The sequence below is a fragment of the Arvicola amphibius genome, chromosome 5, assembly GCF_903992535.2.
Source record: "Arvicola amphibius chromosome 5, mArvAmp1.2, whole genome shotgun sequence".
Lineage (NCBI taxonomy): Eukaryota > Metazoa > Chordata > Mammalia > Rodentia > Cricetidae > Arvicola > Arvicola amphibius.
Window position 1 is genome coordinate 21,309,639 of NC_052051.1, and position 17,174 is coordinate 21,326,812.

Consider the following 17,174-nt stretch of genomic DNA (forward strand, 5'->3'; position numbering starts at 1 on the left):
TATAGGTAGGTGTACAGAGGATTTGAGGAGGTGCCAGCAAGGTTGTCTGTCAGAGATAGGCAACACAGGCTTGGTCTCCACATGCATATCCAGGAAAGTAAACTAGCATGTTTGATATGTTATTTTCCATTAATCTCATTTCCTTCCTCTACTCTTCCCAGGACCAAATCAGTTTCCTCCATGTCTGAGTTTGAAAGTTTGCTCGACTGTTCCCCCTACCTTGCTGGTGGAGATGCCCGGGGCAAGAAGCTGCCCAACAGCTCTGCTTTTGCCTTTGTGAATACCGAACCGGTGGAGCCTGGGAAAGATGCCAAGGAAAAGTCTGGGCTTTCCACCCGGGACTGCAGCCGCGTGGGTACCCTGGCCTGCCAGGAGCCTGCAGGGAGGCAGATGCAGCGCAGCTACACCGCCCCAGACAAGACGGGCATACGAGTCTACTACAGTCCCCCAGTGGCCCGGCGCCTGGGCGTCCCCGTGGTCCATGACAAGGAGGGTAAGATCCTCATTGAACCAGGCTTCCTCTTTACCACAGCCAAGCCCAAGGAGTCAGCCGAGGCAGATGGACTGGCCGAGAGTTCCTATAGCCGGTGGCTTTGCAACTTCTCCCGGCAGCGCTTGGATGGAGGATCTGGGGGCAACACCTCGGCTTCTGGACCTGCTTTCCCGGCAGCCCTGCATGACTTTGAGATCTCGGGCAACATGAGCGACGACATGAAGGAGATCACCAACTGCGTGCGGCAGGCCATGCGCTCTGGCTCGCTGGAGAGGAAGGTAAAGAGCACATCCAGCCAGACAGTGGGCCTGGCCAGTGTGGGCACACAGACCATTCGGACAGTCAGTGTGGGCCTGCAGACCGACCCACCCCGCAGCAGCCTCCATAGCAAGAGCTGGTCACCCCGCAGCTCCTCGCTCATATCAGTACGCAGCAAGCAGATCTCCTCCTCCCTGGACAAGGTCCACTCGCGCATTGAGCGGCCATGCTGCTCGCCCAAGTATGGCTCACCCAAGCTCCAGAGGCGATCAGTGTCCAAGCTGGACAGCACCAAGGACCGCAGCCTGTGGAACCTGCATCAAGGCAAGCAGAATGGCTCCGCCTGGGCCCGCTCCACAACCACGCGGGACAGCCCCGTGCTGAGGAACATCAATGATGGGCTCTCCAGCCTTTTTAGCGTGGTGGAGCACTCAGGGAGCACGGAGTCTGTCTGGAAACTGGGCATGTCTGAGGCCCGAACCAAGCCCGAACCTCCCAAGTATGGCATTGTACAGGAGTTCTTCCGGAACGTGTGTGGCCGGGCCCCGAGCCCCACGACTGCAGCAGGAGATGAGAGTTCCAAGAAACCAGAACCCCTTTCCCCTGCCAGCTACCATCAACCTGAGGGCGTAGCCAGGATCCTGAATAAGAAGGCAACCAAGGCAGGTGGTAGCGAAGAGGTCAGACCCACCATGCTTTCCCAGGTGGGGAAGGATGGTGTCCTTCGGGATGGAGATGGAGCCTTAATTCTTCCCAGTGAGGTATGGATGGACTTGACCCTTCTGTCAGGATGGGGGATTCGCCTAGAAAGTTCAAGTGCTTGTTTTGTTTTGTACTGTGTTATGTTTTTTATTCTTTAAATTCAGACTGTCCTGTAGCCCCGGCTGGCCTTGAACTTTCTGTCTGGCTAAGGGTTACCTTAAACTCCTGATCCCCTTCGTGTTTACCTCCAGTGTGCTGGGATTGTAGGTTTGTGCATGACACCTGGTTTATGTGATCTTGGATGGGTATAAACATACCTGACATGAATAACACAGGTCTTGTGCCAAGAGATGGGTGGACATGCATAACCATTCGCTTTGCCACCATGCTGCAGAGATCTGCAGCACACCTCCCGAGGAGACGTGCCTACGGAGTGGCTTGTTGGGCTTCTAAGTTGTTAGCATTCTGTGTGTGCCTTGGTAGCTTAAGATTGCTGTAACAAGAGGATAAATGCCAGGGAAAAAAGCTTCAAAAAGCTACAGATCAGAGCTTTATCCACCCCTATTCTTAGAAGACCCCATTCACCAGCTGCCCCTTCCCCACTCCAACAAGGCTTCATGTCTAAGTCCTCTGAGAATGTCTTGCTGCATGCCCCACTCCTGATACCAATTTTGTTGTGTTAGGGATTGTTTGAAATTTAGTAAAGGAATGTGTCTACATTTGTGTTGGAGATGGGGAAGGAGTGGCTTCTGTAGGATCGTAGAGTCTCCTGGACCCCTGAAGTGGTCTGGTGAACTCCGCAGCATTTCCCTCTTCTCTTGCTTGAACTCTGATTTCTTCTGTTGCTCCTATTTCTTTCTGTTTCTTTTTTAATATTTTATTTTTATTGCATGTGCATTGATGTTTGACCTACATGTATGCCTGTGTAAAAGTGTCAGATCCCCTAGAGTTACAGACAGTTGTTAACTGCCATGTGGGTGCTGGGAATTGAACCCAGGTCCTCTGGAAGAGCAGCCAGTGCTCTTAAACAGCCTTCTCTCCAGTCTCCTGGGGTTTTTTTCTAAGATTTATTTATTTTATATTTATGTGTATATATGTGAGTCCACTTGAGTCCTTTTGCATCATGTGTGTGAAGGCACCTGCAGAGGCCGGACAATGTCAGGTCTACTGAGACTGGAGTTCCAGGCACCTGTGAGCGCCTGATGTGGGTTCTGGGAACCAAACCCTGGGTCTCTGCATGAGCAGCAAGGGCTCTTAACTGCTAAGCCATTTCTTCAACTCTCTCTCTCTCTCTCTCTCTCTCTCTCTCTCTCTCTTTCTCTCTCTCTCTCACCCTCTCTCCCTCTCCCTCCCTCCTCCTCCCTCCCTCCGTCCCCCTTCCTCCCTCTCTCCTTCCCTCCATCCCTCCTTCTCTGCATTTGCCCAAGGATCAGGTAGATCATTGCTGCTCTGGTTCTATATCTTCCAATTCAAACACCTAAGAGATGTTGACTCAAATTCCTTTGGCCCAGTTTTGTAGTTTCAGGAGCAAGAAGTTGATTGGCTTAACCTGGATGACATGTACCACTGTGCTTGGTTCGGCTATAGATGGGGGCGGTCCCACAGTGTACTCAGTGAGGGCTGGAGGAGGCCATGGGTGGGATAGGATTGTGACTGGCTCAACAGGTCCATTTCTCCATTTCTGTGTTTAGGTGGTTTCTTGTTTTACCCCGTGATAAAGAATGCTGTCTTGTTTCTTTAAGTTTGAGCTTCAGAAATAGGATAAAGAATATTTAAAGATTCTTTCAATTCAAATAAGGCATTTGATGTATGGCCAAATAGTCTTCTAGAAGAGGTTGTCTAGATTAGGGTCTAGTTCAGTTGTACAACCTAAGTCAGTAATGTGTGAGGCCCTGGGTTTAGTCCTAGTACATTCAAGAGAGGAAAGAGGGAGGGAGGGAGAGGGGAATGAGGAGGAATATGAGAATGAATGGAAGCGTCTCATTTTTAAGGGTCTAGCATAGGGTCTGGACAACGGTTTAGTTCTGCTCTGAGTCTCAAGGCCTGAGAACGAGGACAGTTAATAACTTTAACCGGTTCTGAAGGTGAGCAGCCTCATGGCCAGGAAGTGCCCTTGTTTCAGTTTAAGTCCAAAGGCAGGAAAGGGACCAGCAAAAAGTGCTTGCCCCCAAGCATGCTGATCTAGGTTTGATACCTGAAGCTCACAAGGTAGAATAAGAAAAGTGACTACCACTGCATGGATGCATATACATATAGCCCACAATACAAAATAAATGAATAAATGTTTTTAAAATTAATAAAATTAATAAAAGTGGAAGCAGGAAAAAAAATCCAGTGTCCCTATTCTATAGGTGTCAACCATGAAAAGTTTGCTTACTGTGAGGAGAGGCAGCCCTTTTGTGCTAGCCTTACATAAATGTCCAGAATAATGTTGGGCTCGGTTTCTAAGGGTTCTGTGGCTTAGTCACATTGATACAGAATGAGCCATCACAAACCAAAAGTGGTGGCTGGCATACACTTTTAATCCCAGCATTTGGAGACAGAGACAGGAGGGTCTCTATCAGTTCCAGACCAGCCAGGCCTACATAGTGAGACTTTGTCTCAAAAATCAAAACAACAACAACATCGTGTCCATAAAACCAGCACAGTAAGAAAACAGTGTGAGGCCAGGAAGCTGGCCCAGCTTAAGGGCATTTACTGCTCTTGCAGAGGAACTGGGTTCAGTTCTCAGTACTTACTTGATGGCTCACAACTGCCTATAACTCCAGTTCCAGGAGATCCTATGCCCTCTTCTGGCCTCTGGGCACTGCACACACATGGTGCATTTACATACAGAAGGCAAAACATTCAGACACATGTAAATAAATACATCATTTTTTTTAAAAAAGAAAGCAGCAACAGTAGAGGACTGGAGTGTGGTTTGATGGTAGAACCACTTGCCTAGCACACAGAAAGCCCTGAGTTCAATTCCCAACACTTCCAAAGAGAAAGAAAGGAAAAGGGAATGTGTCTTTTAGCCATGTCAGGTGCGTAGCGGATACTGTGCCGTTCCACTTATATGCTGTGTTTGACCCTCACATCACTGAAAAACAGAAACCTAGATATTTTCAGTGGCAGAGAAGGGTTTGTATTTTGCAAATGCAAAAATATAAACTTTGGGGATGAGGCTGGTCAGTGTATACATGTGTAGAACCATGGATAATGTCTGCTTTCTTCTCTGTGTCTTCCAGACTTTATCAGAATGAGGATCCATTGCTTCCCTAATAGGAGTAACATGTTAAAGATTGGTCTAGAACAGGGTTGCAGCCCCTGGGAAGCAGTGTGAGACTTGGCTGCAGCCAGTGCCTGGGGCTACTCCTGACCTCTTCCCTGTCTCTTTCCAGGATGCTGTTTGTGACTGTAGTACCCAGTCTTTGGCCTCCTGCTTCATCCGGCCATCCCGCAACACCATCCGACACTCTCCTTCCAAGTGCAGGCTGCATCCTTCAGAGTCAGGCTGGGGCGGGGAGGAGAGGGCAGCCCCCCAGTGAGTCACAGAGCAGCCAAGCTCCCCGCCTCAAGCAGCCTAGACCCTGGAGATGAGGCAAGGGGTCACGTCCTCAGCCTCGCTCTGCCTGGGAGGAACAGCAGCTATTCCACTGCCAGAGAAGAGCTTTTCAAGGTAAAGCAGGGTGTCCCACTGACTGCTGGGAGGTGACCTCTGATTTCCAGGGGAAGGCAGTGAGTAGGAGGAAAGACCAACCTGGGTGATCAGGACTGGGCTTCCCAAGCACCTGAAGAATGCCGCGAGTCACCTCTGGATCCTGAAGGGGGCCTGGCACCACCCACATCACTCCTTAGGATCCAGAAAAGGAGGCATTTCTGGCCAATCTCCAGGAATGTGGCTCACAGAGATACACCCTACTGACCGCATGTGGAGAAGCCACTGAGAAGATTGGGGCTTTGCTTAGGGCCCAGCTTGACACTCTTGGAAGAGCTGGGCTGGGCAGTGTCACCATCGCTCCTTCTTTCCTCCTCCCAGCTCTGCCGATTGGGGTGCTGGGCCTTCTTGGAGCAGGGAAGGGAGATATGATAGAGCAGAACCAAGTCCACTTGGAATCCTGGAGCCCTGGATCCCCCTGCCTGTACCTCCATGTAGCAAGAGCTGGGGGCAAGTAAGAGTGTGTCAGGTTCCAGTTGGAGGTCAGAAGAGCTGACTCCCTTGTCAAGGTGACTTGAAGGCCCAACTTGCATAGCAGACTCCTTGAGAACAGAAATGGGCAGGTTCCCTCTCAACACCTGATGCAGGGGTAAAAGCCTACATGCCCTGCCTTGATTCCCTAGGGCCTCTTTCTTGGTAGTAGGGATGGGTGCCACAATCCTGTATCAAGGAGAGGGCAGAATGCTCCCTGGGAGAGACTCTGTTGTTCAGGTCAGGCCAGAGAGCACCAAGAGGCCAGTGGCCCATGACACAGCCCGAGACAAGGGCCTACAAACATTTCTTGCCTAGATTGTTTATTTGAATTTTTCATACTATAAATATTTAAGGTGATTTATTTTAATAATTTAACTTACTGCCCCCCCAGGCCCTTAAGGTAATTTATTAGAGGTATTCTTGCCACTGGGACAACGTGGGGCTTGTGACACCATGGAGTCCCCCATGTGGCTGAGGCAGCTCAGCACCAGGCTCAGATGGCCTGGTTTCATCAGAAGGGCCCCTTGGCAGAACTGGGGCTCTGCACCTTGTTCCCCCAATACCACTGGCCATTTAGTCTCGGATGGCTACGTTTTACTCATCACCCGGTACTTGGCCTGGCCGCTACAGGCCAGCTTGTGAATGCTTCAGACACGGTGTAGGCCAGAATGATGTCATCACTCCGCAGACATCCTTTATGATCCCTCGCATCCCTCCCGGCCCTCCAGCACCTTTTCTCACAAGTCAGACGTAGATGACTGCAGCTCTCTTCCGAGCACAGCGACCCCTCCATGCTCCCGTGTAAGAACTCGCAGGAAAACAGGATGGACTTCTAGAGTGTTCTCTATTGCAGCTTTGCACATGGATCTGAGAGTGTCTACCAGCCTGCCAGCCTGTTCACCAGCCCGTCTCTTAGCCTTATAGCCACTCCTGGCTCCTCTTCTAGCTCCAGCTCTACTGCCCGTCCTTCCTACACCCCCAGGAGTCGCCTGAGCCACACCAGTGTAACTCGAACTGCAGTAGAGGGAGCTCACCTGCCTCCCCTTGGTGCCAGTGATGCGCTGCCCTCCTCTTTCTGGCTGGGGATTCGGACTCATCCAAGGATGAATTGGCTTCTGTGCAGAGTTCCCCATCAGGAAGGCAGAGAGCCAACTGCAGAGATAGTTTCCTCCAGGATCAGGGAGATGCCTCTGCTCTCCCACCTACCAGTTTCCAGGCTACCTCTTTAGGGACACCTGGAACAGTTACCCAAAGCCCCTTGACCCCATTCCCTATGGGCAGTATAGCAGGGTCAGTCCCTCACACCAGCTGTTGCCTCGTGTCCTAATGACTTGTACGGGCAGAGTCAGCAGGCCGGTGGACCATGGGCCAGGTCCCTCCAGGATGCTACTGCTCTCCTCTAAGAGGTCAGAGGCCCCTCTAAGGTTATCTCCAGCTGAGGGGACCACATCAGGCCACAAGCCACCAGAGGCCTTCTGCCACCTCCCAGAGCTGCTGAGAGCCAGGGAGTCTTGAAGAAAAGCCCCCTAGACCTGAACCCCAGGGCTTAGGGGCCACTCAGCCTTACCATCTGTCCCATCTGGGTAGTCGTGCATTCCCACTGTCTCAGCACCTGGCTCCCACAGCCCCCAGCAGGTGTTGCAAGCTCCAAGTCTTGGTTTTCAGTCCCTGTTTCTAATTCTTGCTTGCCACTGTGCAAGGCCACCTGTCATTGTCCCTATAGAAGCCTCTGTACACAGAGCTCAATGGGGTTGAAAATGTTACATGTAAATATTGGTTTGGTTTGATCTTTAGCATTTTACTTGGTAACTGGTTCTGTTTTCTTTTGGGGGGTGGAAGGGTTGGTTTGTAAATCTCTCTACTCTTTTGAAATGTAATTTCTAAGTTTGTTTGTTTCTTCAAATGCCTTTTATGTCTTGGTAACATTCCCAAAGCAGAAACTGCCTGGCCTACATGGGGTACTCCCCTGGAGGCCCGGGGTCATGGGAAGGAGCAACACCCTTCCTCCCAATCCATCCATCTTCTTTCTATTCACTTCCATCTTTCTCCTCCTCTTCCTTCAGCCCTCTACTTCCTCCCCCCCCCATCTCTCCCAGTGTCCCAAGGAACCTTGGGGTCCCAGTCCTCTAAAAGATTGCCTGGCTTGGGCCCACAGGGTTAACACAGATTGGCTAGGGGCATGAGGGTGAATTGTATGATTGACACTAATCTATGTCTCACATCTTCCTTGGGATAAACCAAATTAGATCATCTTGGAGGCAGTGGTGATGGGTTTTGAAATGAAATTTAGAGCCCTTGAGACCCCCTGACTGAACAAGGCCTCAGAATCCATTTCCCTTTGCCCTGTACCCTTCCTCCCAGTCCTTATCCTACCAAGGCTTGTTCTCCAGGAGCTCAAATTGGGCCCTGCCTCTTGGCCTCTCCAGGGCTGTTCATCTATCAGCTGGCCTCCAGGTGACAAAAATAAGCACTCAAAAAACTTGACCTTCTGGACACCACTATGCCACTCCCTGTATCTTTCGTGGATACGTCAGTCACTCAGCTTTGTCTCTTGCCTGGAGACCCTTCCCCCACCTGCGTCTGCCTCCGGAGTGCTGGGATTAAAGGCGCGCATCACCACTGCTCAAGGGCGACAGGCCAGGGCTTAGTGCTCTCGTTCTGCAGGGTCTCATGCCGGAGCCTGAAACCAGGAAGATACCTGCCTTACAGCGGGACCCTTGCCTGCTTTCTGTACAAACTCACTGGGACGCTGGCTAGGGTCAGGGCATCCCAAATTTGCCACTGCCGAACCCAGAGGCAAGACTTGCAACTCTCTGGACCTTTGGGGTTAGCTCTCTGGGAGATCCGTATGCACCAGTGACTGGTGTTTACACTCACGGGTCCCACCATTCACAGCTGATACATGGTGAGCCAGCGATGAGCCAGTGCTCATGGTGCTAGGGTCCTTGACAAGAGCCCTGAGCACTGAGCTGGGATACTGGGGACGGGGGTGTCTCAGCCAAAATTAGCTTTGGGTAAATTGCCAAGGATTTCCAAAAGGCAGCAAAAACAGTGTTTCACCTTAGCCACGTGTTTTGTGAACTAACCAAGCTAGAAGTGTTGAGGCTGATGGTGGCACAGCCCTTTCATCTCAGCTACTCAGGAGACTGAAGCAGGAGGATCAAGTTCAAAGCCTGCTTGGGCTAAAGAGTGAGTTCATGGTCAGCCTGGACAGTTTTCTGAGACCTTGTCTCAAAATGAAGATTTTAGAAAGTGCTGGGTAGCTCAGTGGTAGATGCTTGCTTTGTATGTGTGAGGCCCTGGGTTCTTTCCCTAGTATTGGAAAACAAAGAAAATGAGAAAATCAAAGGGTGAGGACTGGGGACATGTATGTCAGTAGTAGAGCCCAGCATAGGAAAAAAGAAAAAAAAAATCTTTCCCCAATCTACCCACTATAATCCCCATAATTACACAATTTAAATTATAACTGCCCCCCCCCCGCTTTTTGTTTGTATGTTTTTGTTTTCAGACATGATCATGTTGTGTATCTCTAGCAGATCTGGAAACTGCTATTTGGACCTTAAACTTGTGGTAATTCTCCTGTCTCTGCCTTCCAAGTTTAATGAATTAATGACTAATAGGCTTGTGCCACCGTCCACAGCCTTAAATTTCATTCTTGAGTTTCCTGGCAGTCACGGTAAGACGAGAAGCATATCAGCTTTTATCGTTTCCAGCAGTCTGTCATGTGATGCAAGCATGTTTGCTCAGAGACAGACTGATGTGGAAGCATGAGTTCTTTCCTCGAAGACCGAAGAACTGTGGTTTGCCCAAGATAAAGCTTGTTTTCCGGGTAACTGTTTTACAAAATAATAAACTGCTACCAACTTGAATGACCTCGGCCAAATCACATAGCTAGTCTATGCCTCAGTTTGGCAGCTACAGAGTGGTGGCTATGGCAAAGACCAAATATATCACGCCCGTTCATCTCCTGAGAAAAGCTGGCATTCTATCCAATCTGAAGTGAAACTGACCGCTCTCAGAGGCGTTGAGGCGCTCGGTGCCGAGTCTCTGGTGGCGGTGTGTACCTCCTTCTCTCATTGGCCTTAAAATAAATAGAAGGGACCACAGAGAATCTCAGTCAACCTGCTCACATTTTAAAATGCTACTGTAGTCCGTTTAAGGGTATGGGTGTGGGTGTGTGCGCACGCGCACTCATGCACACGCTAGGAATGAGACCCAGCATGTGAGAGAAGCACTTTACCACTGAGCTACATCTTTAACGCCTAACAGGCTTTTAAAAAAACAGTTTTATTTAAAAAAAAAAAGAAAGAAAGAAAGAAAAAAAAGAAAAAGAAAAAAGCCGGGCGGTGGTGGCGCACGCCTTTAATCCCAGCACTCGGGAGGCAGAGGCAGGTGGATCTTTGTGAGTTCGAGACCAGCCTGGTCTACAAGAGCTAGTTCCAGGACAGGCTCCAAAGCTACAGAGAAACCCTGTCTCAAAAAGTAAAAAAAAAAAAAACAGTTTTATTTTGAGACAGGGTCTCCTGTATCATCAGTTGACCTCCAACTCACTGTGTAGCCAAGGATGACTTGAACTTCTGATCTTCCTATCTCTGTTGGCATTTGCCACAACCCCTGGAATTAGTGTCTCTCATGTACATTCACAATATTGTGTCACCTCTACTAGCTCCAGAACTTTTTCTTGGTCCCAAACCAAAATTTCACCTACTCATAATAATTAATAACTGACCCATAAACAATAATTCCTACCCTTGCCCCAGGCTGAATGACCTCTGCTCTATTTCCTTCCTTTTTACACTGGCCTGTTTTAGGTACTTGTGTAGGCAGAATCCAACATTTATCCATTGTGTCTCACCGGTTCATGTTTTACATGTGGAGAAGGGAGTGGCTTGCCCAAGGCCTCACAGCAAGGCAGAGGTGGAGGTGGCTACCAGCTACCAGCTCCTGGCTCTCAGAAGATTCTCTGAGGTCTTGGCTGAAACAATATCTTCCCTCGTCACCCCCACCCCCTCCTTTATCATCATCTCTATATTATCTCTTCCTGCCATCACTTCTTGGCCAGGTTTTCTTCTCTGGGATCCTGGGATTTTTACACCACCAGCCCTCAGCCTCCCATATCCTCTGGTACACTCTTCCCTCTTCTGCATGGACTTTTGTCTGACCCTGGCCATCTCCTCCCTAGCCCTACGAACTCATACCCTCACCCCCTCAGGGGAGGATCGTGTCCAGTCCGTCCATCTCCCAAGGTTTGCTCTCAGATCTGGAATTGTCCAGTCTTGTGTTTATTTTGTATTTTTCGCTCACTGGCGGGATCCCCTTTGTTCTGTGCATCATGCAGCGCCATCTCTTCCAGCCCTTCTCATCAGACTCATCCCACTCCAGCAACCTCCCAGACTAGAGCACCCCCAGTCCCATCCTGCTCTCTGCTTCCTGTCTTCCCTGCTTTTCCCAATAGCAGCTGCATCACCTTCCACTAGGAGGATGTGAGGTGGACATGGACCCAGTGTTCACCTTTGGGTCTTCTCTGTCCTGCCCACTCTTGGTGACCTTGGCAGAAAGCAGGGGAAATTTGACTTCTCTTTGGTTTTATCTCTCTATCCATCCCTTCTGTTCTCCCCTGCCCTTCACCAATTCCAGATCAGCTCATGTTGGCAGAACCTCACCCACCTGAAGCAACAGCATTCACAGTCTGCAGAATCCACAGACCCATGAAAGGGGACTGAGGACATGATACTGGGCCACAGTCCCTGCTCAGGGCTCCCTTGTCATCTGACCACTTTCCTTCCTCACCCTCCTGGGAGCCTTCGCATCCCTTTGTCTACCCCTCTGACCCTGTTCCCCCCTTCTTGCCTTCACTTGCTCCCTGGACCTAAGGGAAGAGTCTTTGGTTTCCTCTCCTGTCGTGGAAGGACTGAGGCAGTCAGGGTCTGGAGTCCTTGTCACATCACATCCAAAGACACCTATGCCACCTCTGGGAAGAGAGACCTCAGGTAGCCGCCTTGGAAACCCAAGTTTGAGCGTCCCGGTTTTATGGTTCTCCCAGAATACCAGAATGACCCTATGGGCTTCAAACATCCTTTGTGTTTTGGGATCCTACGACTTCCACTGGGTCTTCTGGGCCCTGGTACCCCTGACTCTTCTCTTGGCTCTGCCTTTGATTCTCTATGCCTTATTTTACTTCTCTGCACAGGGGGCTCACCCACCACCTCTTTCCCAGCATCTATCTAGACCTCTTGGTACCTCTACAGCTGGGCCTTGCCATCACGACTTGCCATAAGAGTACCAGGTTGCCAAGGCAACTGGGGGTACTTCTAAGGACTAGTGTCTCAAACTCTGTCCCGGTAGTAGAGCGTCACCAGGAAAGGTGACAGAAGTGCAGATTGTTGGCCCCATCCAGGACCCATGGAAGCAGGCCCAGGAAGTTAGCGTTTGAAAGAGCCTCCAGGTCATTCTGATGTAGACAAGTTTGCCAACAACAACAAGGTTGTTGATCTAGATGAGCTGTCAGCTCAGCTTGGGCAGTACCTGGGCCTGGGCCAAGAACAATGGGAAACAACCAGTCAACCATCTTGTAGATTCATAGCCTCTGTCCCCAATAAAACATCACTGTGGCGTAAAAACTGTGGGGGGACGGCCCTGCAGCTTTCCTGTTACCTCCCTGGCTCCATTTCAGCCCAGCTCACCATCCCCCTCTAATTTGCATTTTGTAGAAATCTATATACATGGTCCCAGCAGACAAGCAGGGGGATGGGGGAGTCCCCAGAGGCAGAAGGCAAAAAGGACCCTTTTCACTTTTCCCTTAGGATCCTCACCATCGCCCAGGGGAAGGACACTTGCTGCAAGAAGAGAATCCCAAGCCCTGTCCCATCAGCACGCCCACACCACACCTCCTTATCCTCCCAATCCCAGGGAGACCTGTAACAGTGCCAAAAACCAGTTCCAAAAACCAGCACCTGGGAAAGAGCTAGAAACTGCCTTTCTTCATCCTGGCTCCCCTCCCCGACCTGGCCAATACTGTGAAGCCCCTTTCTGCTCAGCCTGGTTTCCTGGGGATGGTCCTGCAGTCGTGGGCCCTGGGGGACCCCCCTCAGGAGGGAAGGGACCAAGGGCATCTTTGGGCCAACTATCCACCTTTCTCCACCCTTCCACTATTCTCCCTTCCTCCCCCTTCTCTCCCTTCTCCTTCTCTTCCTTCCGCTATCCCCAGCTGCCTTTCTGCCTTTAAAGGCTCCTTCCTGTGATGGATTGGGTGATAGGAGGACCGTAGTCCAGTCCATCAGCTCTCCTCGCCCTGCGTCTTATTTCAGACATGACAGCTGTACAGTGTAAACTTACAAAGTGTTTTTAATGGTTGTAGATTGGAAATAAAGTATGTCATATAAATGGTTGCCTGCTTTCTGCTCTCTGCTTTTCCCTGGAGAGGCTGGCGGGGCCCCAGCAGATTTGAAAACTGACTCCATCCCACCTGGGATTGCTTAAGAGGGGAAAACTGAAACCAGCTGGCTGGTTTGGAATCACCTAGATGGGGCCACCGGGGGTTCTGGTGGCTCATGGCTGGTAACTCAGTCTCCTAGGAAGTGTGTCATCGCTACTGAGAAACAAATGCAGAAAAACAGAATTAGGCTTTTCTATAACACAATAATTTATTATGGTGGAAAAGATACTTTTAGACATTACAGTGGAATTAATCATCCCAAATGTATCATATCCTACCAGTGTTGTGGACTGCAATTTGGGGAGCTAGGCATGGTTTCTGGAGGCTAGCAGTCAGATATCAACTAGCCTATGAATATTTGCACCTTTGCGTTTCTAGGAATGGAACCCAGGATCTGTCTCGTGTATGTTAGGCGAGCTCTCTACCAGAGAGCTATAGGTCTAGGCAGCCTGAGTTACTCAGATTCCTGACTAGAGCTGGAAGAGCCCTCTACAAAGTGGCAAATTCACAAACCCGGGAAGTCAGCGCTGGCTCTCAAGACTCCGTTCCTCGATGTGTGGGGAAGCTTGTGTATCCGTGCAGCGTGGCCACTAACTTTCCTCAGGACAAGTGATCTTTGAGAGAGCAGAGTAGAAATCACAAAGCCTTTTATGGCCAAGCTTAAAAGTTACATTTTGGGGGCTGGGGAGATGGCTCAGTGGTAAGAGCACTGGCTACTGTCCCAGAGGACCCAGGTTCAATTCCCAGCACCCACATGACAGTTCACAGCTGTCTAGAACTCCAGATCTGATACCCTCACACAGACATAAACAGGCAAAAACACATGAAATAAAAACAAATAATAAAAAAAAACAGATTTTAAAAGTTACATTTCTACGATATCTTATTGGTTACATAAAACCAACTCTTCAGTGCAGGAGGGGACTAAGCAGACACTCTTTACTATAGGAAGAGATTGCACACCAGGAAAGGGTCACTGGGGCCATCCTGGAAGTGGCCTCCTGTATGTGAGGGACGCAGTAAAGAAACTGCAAACATAATCGCTCCATGATATGGTTAAGGTTTTTATTGTAGATTTGAGACAAAACGGCCAGAGGCATCTGAAAGAGTCCAGAGCAGAGAGAGAGAGAGAGAGAGAGAGAGAGAGAGAGAGAGAGAGAGAGAGAGAGAGAGAGAGAGAGAGAGAGAGAGAGAGAAGTAGACTGGACATGTCCAGGCCTGGGGAAGTGAGCGAGAATAGTGGAGACAGCCAGCGGGGTAGCAAGAGATGGAGAGCATAGTGAGGTGAAGGAGTAAGGAAGTAAGGAATTGTGGGAACAGTAGAGACTAGTGAGCTGTAAGGAGAATGAGGAGCTGGGAGGTGGGAATACGACCTGGGAGGGAGTGTAAGGTGGAGGACAGGAGAAGGGTTAGCTAGTGTGGTCTCTGAAATGTGTGTAACAGGTACGTTTGATAGTGAGGGAGCCTGCAGGGCAGCATGGGCTTTGCTATGCTTATAGACACCCACAAGCAAATGGGAACCAGTTTTGCAAGTTTCCAAAGAATGCTGGTTTTTATTTAACTGCCAGAAATCTTCCTATAGTCCGGTTTTAGCTCATTTCTGGATATTTGGACAGCCTGAGACCTAACAGCTACTTTTGGAGATCTTTTATGGGGGCTAACAGCAGTCAGGCCTGTGCCAGGCATGGAGGATCTACACCCCCTTCCCCCAGCCCAGCCTGGATTCAGGTCCTAAGATGGGGAAGGGGAAAAGCACCGGCATGAAGAAATGAATTGTCTGACCACCAACCTGATGCGTTTCACACAAGTGGCCGGCTCCAAATAACTCAAGCCATCTTTATTTATGCTTCAAAAACAAGCATGTTTTTCCATACTAACAAACACGTTTTCCCCACCCTCTGATGTTAACCTCCAGCAAAAATAAATATGGTTCCCCCCCCCAACTTTTACATCAAAACATCTTTTAAACTGGAAACACTTATTTTGCTTACTTGACCAAATATTGAGCCAGGTACATTCTGTCTTCACAAAACTATAAGGTGATAAACATAGGCACACATTTTCAAGAACAACAACATCATTCAAAACTTAACAAAATATATTTATAGAAATAGGGGTCAGCCGGGCGGTGGTGGCGCACGCCTTTAATCCCAGCACTTGGGAGGCAGAGGCAGGCGGATCTCTGAGTTCGAGGCCAGCCTGGTCTATAAGAGCTAGTTCCAGGACAGGCTCTAGAAACTACAGGGAAACCCTGTCTCGAAAAACAAAAACAAAAACAAACAAACAAAAAAAAATAGGGGTGAATTTCTTCTAATCTTGTCAGCACTGAATCTGGACAGCTCCCAAGGTCTGGAGTGACAGCTGGCATCCCCAGACAAGAAACCTGAGAAGCATCAGCTCCCAAAGAACTTTACAGGGAAATATTTTAAAAATGGGGTTTCCAGGAATGATCACATCTGTCCACGCGTGACTGACAAAGTGACACTAAAAACTGCCAGGAGAATCATCAATACTATGAGAGAGAAGAGAGTGTGCAGGCTGTAGAGTCCCAGCAGTGGTCTGTGCTGTCCTGAGGTCCACTGGTCCTTGCCTAGTGAGTCTGTACCTGTGGGCTTTGCCTCATCTGGAGACCCATTGAACAGCCACTCATATCCTGGTCCAGCTCCCAACAAAATGGCCTGGAAAATAAGATATCAATCACCAGTCCCAGAAGTAGGGGGCATCTGGGGAGTACACCCAAAGTTGGCATGTTGAGCAAAGTGAATGGTAATGAATTGTAGGTAGGAGACAGAGATGGTTCGGGGAGAGAAAGAACATGCCTGAAAGCCTAGGAAAACCAGGGCAGACACAGGCATGGTGGCATACATTGGTAATTCCTGTACTTGGGAGGGAGAGGTAGGAGGATCAGAAGCTACAGTGTCATCCTTAGCGGTATATTGAGTTTGAGGCCAGCCTAGGTTGCTTGAGAACCCATTTCAAAGTAAGCAGAGATGGGGGAGGAGATATGAACCCAAATGAAAGCTGGATATGGAACAGGGAAAGAATTTGTTGGCGTCTTGTGAAGAGGAGGGAGCCACTGGAGAATTCAAGGCAAGGAAAAGACATGGCTGGATGTTGACTGGCATTGGATTGCATGAGGCGGTAATCTCAGTGTCCCAACAGAGCCAGCCCTGACTGGGAATACTAAATTCTGTCTTTGGAAATCAGCACATGAGGTGCTGAAGGATGGAGGCGTGGATAAAGAAGCCCAGCTCCCGAAAGTGATGTTCAGGGAACCAAGACCACACCTCTTCCAGTTGGTGTTGAGATTACCAGACCAGCGTGGTAGAGGAGAAATTTCTCTAACACCCATTTCAATCTTTTATCAGACAACTTGCAAGGGGCCATGATTACAATGGAAGAATGGCCAAGTCATGCTTCAGCCACTGGCTGCCACTCTTTGGGGGTCTTTTTGGTTTTTGTTTTGCTTTTGTTTGAGACAGGGTCTCACTATGTAGCTTTGGCTAGTCTGGCGCTCTCTGTGTAGACCAGCCGGGCCTCAAACTCAGAGATGTGCCTGCCACTGCCTTCCTAGTGCTGGGATTAAAGGCATGTGCTGCCACACCTGGCCCTTTGGGATCTTTCTTACTGCTCTCTATTCAGCATTCATAAGATTCAGATCAGAAAGAAATCACTTCTTTGATGCATGGGGCCATTTTGACGACTCAGTGTCTTGTCTTGAGGAATCAGCCCGCTTTGTGGTTCCTCCCAGGCAAAGGACCGTGAAGCAGGCATGGGTTGGGTTCCTGGGGGCATAGAACATCTGGTCTTCAACATGGAAGAGAAGGCCAGAGGGGAAGAGAAAGGCTTTTCAGGAAAAGTGCCTGTTCGAACAAAGGAGCGGGACAAGAATTGGCAGGGGGTAGCCTGTGATGAGGCTGGTATGGAGTGTGCTCGAATTTTGTTGTGTACTTAAGGGACCATGGAAGGGGCCCGTGGAGCAGGAGTAAGTAGGCAGGGACAAACTGAGCTCAGAGTTCCAGGTGTCCCTGGAGAAAGTCACTGTCCACACTTTTGGCGTGAAAGAGATAGAGAGGCAGCCATGACCCAAGAACAGGGATACCGCACCAGAC

The 17,174-nt window shown here is 49.6% G+C and overlaps 1 protein-coding gene across 1 annotated transcript in view; it reads left to right on the plus strand.

Moving 5' to 3' along the window:
* The window catches only part of Soga1 (suppressor of glucose, autophagy associated 1), a 61,789-nt gene extending 51,866 nt beyond the window's left edge, over positions 1-9,923 (plus strand). The window contains exons 14-15 of the mRNA XM_038331700.1: positions 162-1,512; positions 4,837-9,923. Coding sequence (XP_038187628.1) covers positions 162-1,512; positions 4,837-4,983 — 1,498 coding nt within the window. The 3' untranslated portion in view covers positions 4,984-9,923. The remainder of the gene's footprint in view (positions 1-161; positions 1,513-4,836) is intronic.
* The last annotated feature ends 7,251 nt before the right edge of the window (positions 9,924-17,174 follow it).